Raw genomic sequence first — 12,415 nt, 5'->3', positions numbered from 1 at the left:
GGGATGTCACCAACAGATATGCCACCCTAGACCACCAGGGATGCCAATCAGTGCCCACAATGGATGCCAATCAGTGCCCACAATGGGCATCACTGATTGGCAGGCATTATTGTTTGGCACTGATTGGCATCCATCAGTACCATCTATTAGTTTACATCAGTGCCACCTATCAGTGCCCATCCGTGCCAACTATCAGTGCTCATTCGTGTCACCTATCAGTGGCCATCTGTGCGGCCTATCAGTGCCCATCTGTGCTGCCTATCAATGTCCATCCATGCCGCCTTTCAGTGCCCATCAGTGCCACCTATGTGTACCCATCACTGCGGCATATCAGTGCCCATCAATTGCGCCTATCGGTGCCATGTCATTGGTGACACCTCATCGGTGCCGCCTTGTCAGTGCAGCCCCATCAGTGAAGGAGAAAACTTACTTATTTACAAAGTTTTGTAAAAAACAAAACAACATTTTTTTTCAACGTTTTCGGGCCTTTTTTTTATTTGTTGAGCAGCAAATAAAAATCCCAGAAGTGATCAAATACCACCAAAATAAAGCTCTATTTGTGGGAACAAAATTATAAAAATTTAGTTTGAGTACAGTGTAGCTTGACCGCGCGATTGGCATTCAAAGTGCAACAGCGCTGAAAGCTCAAAATTGGTCTGGGCAGGAGGGTTTATAATTGCCCGGTATTGAAGTGGTTAAACGAACCTGTGTACATGTACACATAATATAACATTGGATGAGTTCAGGGGCAGCTGAAAAAAGCATCCAACTGCCTCTGAACGTCCGTTTACCATCAGCAGTGTACATGAAGCCTTGGTGCAGAAGAATTTTTTATTTTTTTTTCTCTGAAATTTAAGGGGAAAACTTAGCATTAATAATATTGCATGTGCAAATGTTTTTAGGACTTCAAGCAGTTTTGCTTTCTACCTTGCAATATGTTTCTTAGGCCTGATTCACACAAGCGTAAGCAAACACCTATGTGAGGGCCGTGTTTACCTGCATGGAGATGCACAGGTGTTCCGTGTATCCCTGTGCAGGCAGCCCCATTCATGTCTATTGGGATGCAGTGGCTGCACAAACATTGGGGGTTATTTACTAAAGGCAAATCCACTTTGCACTGCAAGTGCACTTGGAAGTTCAGTCGCTTTAGATCTGAGGGGAAGTTCTGAAATGCGGGGAAGCTCTGCTGATTTTATCATCCAATCATATACAAGCAAAAAGGCTGTTGTTTATTTTCCTTGCATGTCCCCCTCGGATCTACAGCGATTTTACTTCCAAGTGCACTTGTAGTGCAAAGTGGATTTTCCTTTAGTAAATAACCCCCACTGTTTCCAATTTAACATTTGTGTGGGTGCATTCCGGGCATGCTGTAGTACGCCAGTGTAAGTGAGGCTCCATTCAGATATAAACTTAGATCATCGGGCATTCACTGCATATTTCACATCTACCTATAGGCTTTCAGTAATTGCTAACAATTAAATGCCACATTGTGGATTGTTTTTATTGCACATAGTTATGTGTTGACAGTGCATGAAAATGCGTGTAAAATGACATCAATGAGTTCCTTGATGTTTGTCAATGCATCAAAAAATAGACTTTTTTTAGAACTTTTTTTCTGCAATGCGCCTTATGAACCAATTCAGTTGAAAGAAATCATACCTCCCAACTGTCCCTGATTTGGAGCAATGTCCCTCTGTCCCTCATTCCTCCTCATTTGTCCCTCATTTTGGTCTGATCTATATAGTTGTATATAAAATGCACTTTTTATCTATCAAAAAGTGTTTCCGAGTGCTAAACCTTTCATATGATTTCTAAATTGCTGCATTTGTAAATTCCAAAAGCCAATATAAAGGAATAGTAGTGGTAAAAAAGGGACTTGGGTTTAACCAATCTTGTTTTTTTGTATAATTCTCCTTTAAGAGGGCGTGGCAAGGGGTGTGTCCTATGCCTGCAAAATATTGCTAATAGGTGTCCCTCATTTCCATTTCAAAAAGTTGGGAGGTATGAATAAATGGCTACCTTGTGTATATACATTAAAATACATAGGTTGGTTAGGACCCTTAGTCCTCGTTCACACTGGTGCAATTTGTCATGCAATTTAACCGTTCGAAATCGCATGACAAGTCGCACTCCATTGCCAGTAATGGAAACATTCTTATGACTCGGCTCGCACCGATTATGAAAAAGGCTACTGCACTACTTTTTGCTGATTTCTTGCATAGACTTCTGTTAAAGAGAAGTTCCAGTAATTTTTGTGTTTATTAACCGCTTCCCGACTGCCTAACGCAGATATACTGCGGCAGAAGGGCACATACAGGCAGAATCACGTACCTGTACGTTGCCCTATAAGAGGTGGGTTATGGGCGCGAGTGCCGCCTGCCGAGAGCTTTGTGAGCGTGATCACGAGTCCCACGGACTCAATGTCCGCTGGGATACCTGCGATCGTCTCACGAAGAGGAAGAATGGGGAAATGCTAATGTAAACAAACGTCTCCCCGTTCTACCTAGTGACAGTGACACTGATCACAGCTCCCTGTGATCGGGAGCACTTATCAGGGTCGTGTCACACACAGCCCCTCCCCCCACAGTTAGAATCACTCCCTAGGAGACACTTAACCGCTACAGCGCCAACTAGTGGTTAACTCCTTCACTGCCAGTCACATTTACACAGTAATCAATGCATTTTTAATTGCACTGACCACTGCATAAATGTGAATGGTCCCAAAATCACACCAAAAGTGATCGACCTGTCCACCATAATGTCGCAGTCACGATAAAAATCATTGATCGCCGCCATTACTAATAAAAAATAATTATTAATAAAAATGCCATAAAACTATCCCCTATTTTGTAAATGTATAACTTTTGCACAAACCAATCAATAAACGCTTATTGCGATTTTTTTTTTTTTTTTTTTTTACCAAAAATATGTAGAAGAATACATATCGACCTAAACGGAGGAAAATAATTTTTTTTATATATTTTTTGGGGATATTTATTATAGCAAATGTAAAAAATATTGCGTTTTTTTTTCAAAATTGTGGCTATTTTTTTGTTTATAGTGCAAAAAATAAAAACCGCAGAGGTGATCAAATACCACCAAAAGAAAGCTCTATTTGTGGGGAAAAAAGGACATTAATTTTGTTTGGGAGCCATGCCGCACGACTGCGCAATTGTCAGTTAAAGTGACGCAGTGCTGAATCGCAAAAAACACTCTGGTCTTTGGCCAGCCAAATGGTCCGGGGCTTAAGTGGTTAAAAGTCAGCAGCTACAAAAAGTGTAGCTGCTGACTTTTACTAAACAGCCACTCACCTGTCCCATGATCCAGCAGTGCACTCACCCCTGCCATGTCTTTGCTCGGCGGCACCAGCATCTTTACTATGGGCACCCAGCTGTGACAGCTTGTGGCTTCACAGCCGGGTACCCACTGAGCATGCACGAGCGGCGCTGCTCGTGCATGCTCAGTGGGTACCCGGCTGTGAAGCCACAAGCTGTCACAGCTGGGTGCCCATAGTAAAGATGCTGGTGCCGCCGAGCAAAGACATGTTCTGGGACCTGTCATATGTCCCAGAAGACTTTCGGGAGTGGGGGAAAACTTCTGCTTTAATTAGCCTAGGGCGACCATAACGGAAGTGGCAACAGTTACCTGTCAAAATCACACTGTATTTGCGCTGCGATCTGTCAAATGCAATTTGTTTGGAAAAAATTACTTTAATGAATAAAAAAACAAAACAAAGGTAGCCCAATTTTTGCAAGATTTGTGATCTTTTTATTCTAAGCAAAAAATTTGTGATTCTCATTTTGACCAGAATCATGAGGCTCTACAATGTAAAATTAACAAGGGACACCAACATAGTTGTATCTTTGATCTTAAAAACTACGGGATAATGGTGTTGTGGTAACTTGCACCAAAAATAAAAAAAATAACAAGCATAATAATACTATTCTTGATATCACTAGAAAAAAAAAAAAAGCCTTTGAATTTTTTTTTGCAATAACTCCATCAGTATCACCAGGAAAGCAGCTTCATTATTATCCCATTAAATAAGAAGAGAATGTGCGTTGCATTTCAAGATTTCATAATTTTCCGGATCACGAATGTTAATTCTCCATTACGAGCGCTAGTTTACAAGACCGACCACTTCTGACTCGTCCTTGCTTCCGAGCATGCGTGCTTGTACTTTGGACTTTTGTCTGACGGACTTGTGTACACACGCTCGGAAAATCCGACAACAAACATTTGTCCATGGAAAATTTTAAAGCCCGCCATCCAACATTTGTCCACGGAAAATACAACAACAATTATCCAATGGAGTGTACGAATGGTCGAATTTTATGCCAACTGCCTGGCATCACACAATTCCGTCGGAAAATCTGATCATGTGTACAAGGCTTTATGTCTAAACCGCTGGCAACAAAAGGGAGTAATCGCATCTTCACTCAGTGGAAGAAAACCTACTAGGTCCCCCTCTGCCACCCAGGGCCCTCAAACTGAGGAACTCTGGGAAAAAGGAGAGTAATCCCCCTCAGAGGTTCGGGATGAGTCTGATGATTCCACTTCTGAGGAATCTAGTGGAAAAGGGTCCTCTTCAGCTTCTCAGGATGAGAAGGTGTTGGTGCAAATTCTTGCTGAATTGGTCCGCTCCACATTTAAGTTGCCCGTTTCTGAGTCAGTTAAAGAACCCTCCTCTTGTTTGGGTTCGCTGAAGCCTCCACAAACTGCACATGCCTTTCCTGTTCATGGGTTACTGAAAAAGCTTATTTATTCTGAGTGGGATCTCCCAGATAAACATTTTTTTCCTCCTAAAAAGTTTTCAACATTTTATCCTATGGAGGGAAAATTTACTAAGATGTGGGGTATACCGGCGATTGACACGGCCATTTCCTCCGTAAATAAAAGCCTGACTTGTCCTGTTGACAACACTCAGATGCTTAGGGATCCAACTGATAAAAAGTTGGAATACCTATTAAAAAACATTTTCTCCTTGGCAGGTTCAGTAGTTCAACCTGCAGTGGCAGCAATTGGAGTCTGTTAATATTTAAGAGACCATGTTAAACAGGTGCTCAAAGTTTTACCTGAACAGCAAGCACGGGGGTTGGCCAACCTACCAGCGGCTTTGTGTTTTACTGTTGATGCTATCAGAGATTCTATCCTCCAGACCTCTCGCCTTACACTTGGGTTGGTACATATGCGTAGAATCTTATGGTTGAAAAATTGGTCAGCCAAATCACCATGTAAGACACTCCTAGCTGGATTTCCTTTTTCGTGGTGCAAGACTGTTTGTTTGGGGAGGATTTGGACAATTATATCCAAAGGATCTCTAGTGGGAAAAGCACCCTTTTGCCAGTTAAGAAAAGGAGTAAATGTCCCTCCTGTAAATGGGCTCTTTCTCCAGTGTCAGGGGTATCAGCCTCCAGGCAGTCACGGCGGCCTCCTCTGTCAGGCTTAAAGGTTAAAACTCAGAGTCAACCCCAGGGACAAAAGAAGTCCTGGAGGAGCAAGTCTACAAGACAAAACGCTAAAGCTTCCTTATGAAGGGGCGCCCCCGCTTGCTCGAGTTGGGGGAAGACTACTAAAGCTCTCAAGGCTCTGGCAGGAGGAATTTCAGGACAGATGGGTGGTCTTCACAGTAACTTTAAGTTACAAACTAGAATTCCGAGAATTCTCCGCTCCTTGTTTCCTCAGATCAAATGTACCCAGACAAAAAGAAGCCTCTCTTTATAGCGTTGGAGCAACTATTGTCGCAAAAGGTTATCGTGGTAGTTCCCACGCAAGAGCAGGGATTGGGGTTTTATTCAAACCTTTTCATGGTACCAAAGCCAAACGGAGATGTCAGACCCATTTTAGATCTCAAAGATCTAAACCGATTTCTAAAAGTACGGTCCTTTTGCATGGAACTGAGTCCTTTCTGAACAGTGTCTGGGAGGCTGTGGTTGCTGCTGCACAAATTTGATTGTCAGCAGATCAAGAAACTGATTTTTTAATTTATTATTTTAGGACAATCCATTGAGCCCTATGGAGCGGCGGATGTCAGTGGGCACATGTCCGCTGACTTCCGCCGATATCCAATCCTCTCTGCCAAATCCAGATGGATGATGGTCCTATTTACCTTCCATCTGGTGGATCAGATGAAAACAGATAGGTAGTCTGTGTTCATCTGATCTACCCATAGAGAACAGGACTCTAGCAGGTCCGTCAGGTCCAGCATAGTGAGTGAAGACAGCCCTGTCATCTGCCTGCTCAGTGGGGATCAATGGAGCGATCCCCGCTAAGCAAAGCGGATTCCGTCAAAACGGATCCACCCGTTGTGAAAGGGGCCTTGGTTGCATAATAATTATGCACACTAATAGTTGCCCAATAATTGTGTGGACATTCTCCTAATGCCGCGTACACACGAGCAGAATGACTGTCAGAAAAAGTCAGACGGAAGCTTTTCATCGTATATTCCGTTCGTATGTATACCCCATTGAAAATTCTGAGGGACCTAGAAATGGAACATGTTCTATATATTTCCGACAGAACCAATTCCTGTCAGGAAAACCGCTAGTCTGTAAAAAGGACGCATGTTCTGAAGCTCGAGACGGAAGCTATTGGCTACTGGCTATTGAACTTCCCTTTTATAGCCCCATCGTAAGTGTTGTACGTCACGGCATTCTTGACAGTCGGACTTTGGTGTGGTCATGTGTACGCAAGACCGTATCAGCGAAATTCCGATGGGAAAACCGGTGGTGTTCACGGGGTATAGGAAAGCCCAAACCTCACATTTACTTCCTTAAATATTCAGGTTTGAAGTTTATTAACATTTCAGATTGACCAAGAGTACTGTAATTGTTCAGGAATTAAATGAATCATCAAAAATACAACTTTCCAAATAATTGTGCATACAGGGTATATAATTATTATAACTATTGCTAAGTTTCATGTAAATCAATATCTACTAAATATCTACATGTATTGCACTTGCTTATCAACTTTACATAATAGAAAGTGGTAGCTGTGTCCTGGTTAACCCCTTCCCATCGTCTATTTTTAATTGGGCCTTTACACTCGGGGGGACAGGATGGACATTCTGATCACTTGACCACTGTGATTGGCTGTCACGGTGGTCACATGATCGGGAGATGGTCCTTCTGGCTACTGATCATGACTAGAGACTGAGATATGTCTATGACAGCCCTATAAGAGGCCCCAGCCATATTCATATTTGCAGTGTGTGGGCTTTAACCACTTGCTTACTGGGCACTTAAACCCCCCTCCTGCCCAGACCAAATCTCAGCTTTCAGCGCTGACACACTTTGAATCACAATTGCGCGGTCATACAACACTGCACCCAAATTACATTTTTATCATTTTTTTTTCCGCAAATAGAGCTTTCTTTTGGTGGTATTCAATCACAGCTGGGGTTTTTAGTTTTTTGCTAAACAAACAAAAAAAGATGGACAACTTTGAAAAAAAAAATCATGTTTAATAGTTTGTTATAAAATTTTGCAAACAGGTCATTTTTCTGCTTCATTGATATGCGCTAATGAGGCAGCACTGGTGGGCACTGATAGGCTGCAATGATGGGTACTAATAGGCACAGTTAAGGCAGCACTGATAGGCACAAATAAGGTGGCATTGATGGGCACAGATAAGGCGGCACTGATGGCCACTGATAAGATGGCACTGGTGGGCCCTGATGGGTGGCACAGATGGGTGACACTGATAGGTACCACTGATAGATGGCACTGATGGGCACTGATAGGTGGTACTGGCGGGCACTGTTAGGTGACACTGATGGGCACTGATAAGTGGCACTGATGTGCAGCACTGTTCAGTCACTGATTGTGGTCACTGACAGGTGGCACTGTGGGCACTGACAGGTAGCGCTGGTTGGCACTGGTAGGCAGCACTGTTGCTTACTGCTAGGTGGCACTTGTAGGGGGCAAAGGTGGGCACTTAGGAGCTGGCTGCACATTGCAGAGATCGGGACTGATGTCGCTCTCACTGCTATAACGCGGATCTCTAGTGGTTAAAGCTTTTATTTAGACAATATCTGTCTAGCTCAGAATTCAGCTTTATTCGTTGCTCTATTGAAAGCAAAATAAAACATTTTAGCTGGAGATGAGCTTTAAAGCAGACTGGTATAAACTTTGAACCCCTTCCCTCTTTTTTGTTCCTTTCAGTTTGATTCATTTTGTGTATAGCATTGTAGTATGTTTCTTCCTGTGTAATAAAAAAAAAGAATAACATTACGCTGTTTTCTTAAGCAGACTTACAATGATTGCTGCCAAAAACTGTGATGCCCCACCAGCAACATCCATTAAAAACCTGTTGCCAGATCTGCCTAATGGACCGCTCTCGGGATACAGAAGAAAGGCCTCCTTCAACTGGAAGGATATGGTGATGTTTCTGGATGATGAAGACATTATTGCTTTTAAAGTAAGTTATTAAAGAGAGTTCCCTGGTGATCCTAAGTATTGTCAATTACATTCAATTACATTTGCAGAGAAAAGTGAAAGGTAGTTAACTTCAGCACTCACATTAAAGGAGAGCTCCGGGCTGTAATACTAAGTAGAATTAAGTTTGAAAAAGCCCAAAGACATATTTGATAAAATTTATGAATTAACTTACTTAAATTTCTATGCATTCTTTATCATTTCAACATTCACATTATTCAACGCAAACCTTCTGACACATGTCTTTTATTTGTCGCAATTAAAGCTGAAGCTTAATCAATTTATATTTTACCTTCCCCGTTTTATCCCTCCCCCTTTATTAACAGGCTATTGACATTATTAACCATTTGCGGACCAACCGCCTGCTGTTTACTGCGGATGGGCAGCCCAACACAGGCAAAGCAATGTACCTGCCTGCTTCCGAGTTTAGGGCACACACATGGGTGGACCCCCCTGCCAGCACCCGCTGTGATTGTACAAAGCGGGAACCTGTCAACAAGTCCCAGCTTATAGGGATAAAAAACGTAGAGATCTGTTTGTAAAAGCAGCACACATTATACACATTACACATACTTAGGCACACATTTAACCCCTTGATCACCCTAGATGTCAACCCCTTCCTAACCAGTGTCATTAGTACAGTGACAGTGTATAATATTATTACTGATCACTATGTTAATGTCACTGGTGATGTCAGTTGCAGTTAGTCAATTCCCCCCAGGATCAGTGTCAGATTCCCCTTTGCACTATCGCAGTCCCATTATAAGACGCTGATCACCACCATTAGTAGTATAAAAAAAATGGGGAAAAAATATAATATATATATATATATATATATATATATATATATATATATATATATATATATATATATATATATATATAAATAATACAGTATACAGTGCCTTGAAAATGTATTCATGCCCTTTGAAATTTTCCACATTTTGTCATGTTACAAAAACCTAAAGGGATCTTATGTGATGACCAACACAAAGTGGCACATAATTGTGAAGTGGAATGTAAATGATAAATGGTTTTCAACATTTTTTACAAATAAATATCTGAAAAGTGTGGCATGCATTTGTATTCAACTCCCTTTACTATTTAACTAAAATCTTGTGGAACCAATTGCCTTCAGAGGTCACATAATTAGTAAATAGAGTCCTCCTGTGTGTAATTTAATCTCGGTATTAATACAGCTGTTCTGTGAAGCCCTCAGAGGTTTGTTAGAGAACCTTGGTGAACAAACAGCATCATGAAAGCCAAGGAACACACAGGTCAGGGATAAAGTTGTGGAGAAGTTTAAAGCAGGGTTAGGGTATAAAAAAATATCCCAAGCTTTGAACATCTCATGGAGCACTGTTCAATCCATTATCCAAAAATGGAAAGAGTATGGCACAACTGCAAACCTACCAAGATATGTCTGTCCACCTAAACTGACAGGCCGGGCAAGGAGAGCATTAATCAGAGAAGCAGCCAAGAGGCCCATGGTAACTCTGGAGGAGCTGCAGAGATCCACAGCTCAGGTGGGAGAACAACTATTAGTTGTGCACTCCACAAATCTGGCCTTTATGGAAGAGTGGCAAGATGAAAGCCATTTTTAAAAGATATCCATAAGAAGTCCCATTTGCAGTTTGCGAGGAGCCATGTGGGGGGCACAGCAAACATGTGGAAGAAGGTGCTCTGGTCAGATGAGACCAAAATTGAACTTTTTGGCCTAAAATCAAAACGCTATGCGTGGCAGAAAACTAACACTGCACATCACCCTGAACACACCATCCCCACCACAAAACATGTTGATGACAGCATCATGTTGTGGGGATGCTTTTCTTCAGTAGGAAAAGGGACACTGGTCAGAGTCGATGGGAAGATGGAGGGAGCCAGATACAGGGCAATCTTAGAAGAAAACCTGTTAGAGTCTCCAAAAGACTTGAGACTTGAGTGGAGATTCACCTTCCAGCAGGACAACGACCCTAAACATACAGCCAGAGCTATAATAGAATGGATTCGATCAAAGCATATCCATGTGTTAAGACTTGAAAATTGCTGTTCACAGATGCTCTCCATCCAGTTTGACAGAGCTTGAGCTAATTTTCAAAGAAGAATGTGCAAAAATGTCACTCTCTAGATGTGCAAAACTGATAGAGACATCCCCAAAAAGACTTGCAGTTGTAATTGCAGTAAAAGGCGGTTCTACAAAGTATTGACTCCGGGGGGCTGAATACAAATGCACACCACAGTTTTCACATATTTATTTGTAAACAATTTTGAAAACCATTTATCATTTTCCTTCCACTTCACAATTTTATGCCACTTTGTGTTGGTCTATCACATAAAATCCCAATAAAATAAATTTAGGTTTTTGGTTGTAACATGACAAAATGTGGAAAATGTCAAGGGGTATAAATACTGTTTCAAGGCACTGTATAGTCCATAGTTTGTAGATGCTATAACTTTCACGCAAACCAATCAATATACACTTATTGGGATTTGTAGCAGAATACATTTTGACCAAAAATTATGAAGAAATTAGAATTTTTGTTTTTCATTTTGATAAGTTTTATAGCAGAAAGTAAAAAACATTTTTTCCCCAAATCTTCTGTCTTTTTTCATTTATGACGCAAAAAAAAAAAAAACAAGTGGTGCTCGAATACCACCAAAAGAAAGCTATATTTGTGTGAAAAAAATTATATACATTTTGTTTGGGTAAAGCGTTGCATGACTGCGCAATTACCAGTTAAAGTAATGCAGTGCTAAATGGCAAAAAATGACCTGGTCGTGAAGGGAGTCAAATCTTCTGGATCTAAAGTGATTAGGCTACAGCTGTAGCATCTTGTAGTGTACACCTTCCTTTCACTTATGGTGGTTGAACAGAGAAGTATGGGAGGAAATGGAATGTAAGTATATGTATCTGTGGAGGACTGCACTAAAGTGAACATCCTTGCTTTACACGGCATTTGCAAATCATATATTTAGTTTGAATTAAATCCTGCACTTCTGTATATGTTATACCAGGGGTTGACAAATTTGCTTGGAATCTGGGAGCCAGCTAAAAAAGTTAGGAGCCAGGTCCGTGACGGCGATCTGGACCTGTCCCTGGCCTGACATGGAGACGAGTGAGGGGAAGATAGCCCCCAGCCCCCCACCTGTCTCCAAGTCATTGCCCATAGCTCTTAGAGGGACATTTTTAAATTGCATTTTAGTGTAAATATGAGATGTGAGTCTCTCTGACCCCAGATCTCATATATAAAAGAGGACCTGTCATGCTTTTTTTCTATTACAAGGGATTTTTACATTCCTTGTAATAGGAATAAAAGTGACACACATTTTTTTTTTTTTTAAAAGAACAGTGAAAAAAAATAAAATAAAAGTTAAAATAAGAAAAAAAAATTGTTTTAAATGTGCCCTGTCTTGCCAAGCTTGCGTGCAGAAGCGAACGCATATATGAAAGCGGTGTTCAAACCACACATGTGAGGTATCGCTGCGATCGGTAGAGTAAGAGCAATAATTCTAGCCCCAGACCTCCTCTGTAACTCAAAACGTGCAACCTGAAGAATTTTTTAAACGTCGCCTATGGAGATTTTAAAGGGTAAAAGTTTGTCGCCATTCCATGAGCGGGCGCAATTTTGAAGCGTGACATGTTGGGTATCGATTTACTCGGCGTAACATTATCTTTCACAATATAAAAAAAAAAAATTGGGCTAACTTTACTGTTGTCTTTTTTTTTTTATTAAATAAAAATTTTTTCCCCAAAAAAAGTGCGCTTGTAAGTCCGCTGTGCAAATATGGTGTGACAGACAGTATTGCAACGACCACCATTTTACTCTCTAGGGTGTTAGAATAAATAATAAAAAAAAAATTATATATATAAATATAATATAATATATATATATATATTTTTTTTGTTTTGTTTAGGGGTTCTAAGTAAAGGGATGGAGAAAGACTGGCCCATTAGCATTGTTGGTTGTAATTCCAAC

The 12,415-nt window shown here is 41.0% G+C and overlaps 1 protein-coding gene across 3 annotated transcripts in view; it reads left to right on the top strand.

Moving 5' to 3' along the window:
* The window catches only part of ACOX3 (acyl-CoA oxidase 3, pristanoyl), a 172,265-nt gene that overhangs the window by 13,917 nt on the left and 145,933 nt on the right, over window positions 1–12,415 (top strand). For 2 of the 3 annotated variants that reach the window (XM_077477850.1, XM_077477851.1), the window contains exon 2: window positions 8,253–8,421. In XM_077477850.1, the coding sequence (XP_077333976.1) occupies window positions 8,260–8,421 (162 nt within the window). In that variant the 5' untranslated portion in view covers window positions 8,253–8,259. Of the gene's footprint in view, window positions 1–8,249; window positions 8,422–12,415 lie in introns of all 3 variants that reach the window. The other variant, XM_077477852.1, reaches the window with a different exon arrangement.

The sequence above is a fragment of the Lithobates pipiens genome, unplaced genomic scaffold, assembly GCF_037356315.1.
Source record: "Lithobates pipiens isolate NorthernLeopardFrog02 unplaced genomic scaffold, aLitPip1_a1.2 Scaffold_13, whole genome shotgun sequence".
NCBI classification, from domain to species: domain Eukaryota; kingdom Metazoa; phylum Chordata; class Amphibia; order Anura; family Ranidae; genus Lithobates; species Lithobates pipiens.
Note: the sequence above shows the minus strand (reverse complement) of the source record. Positions and strands in the feature narration are given on the sequence as shown.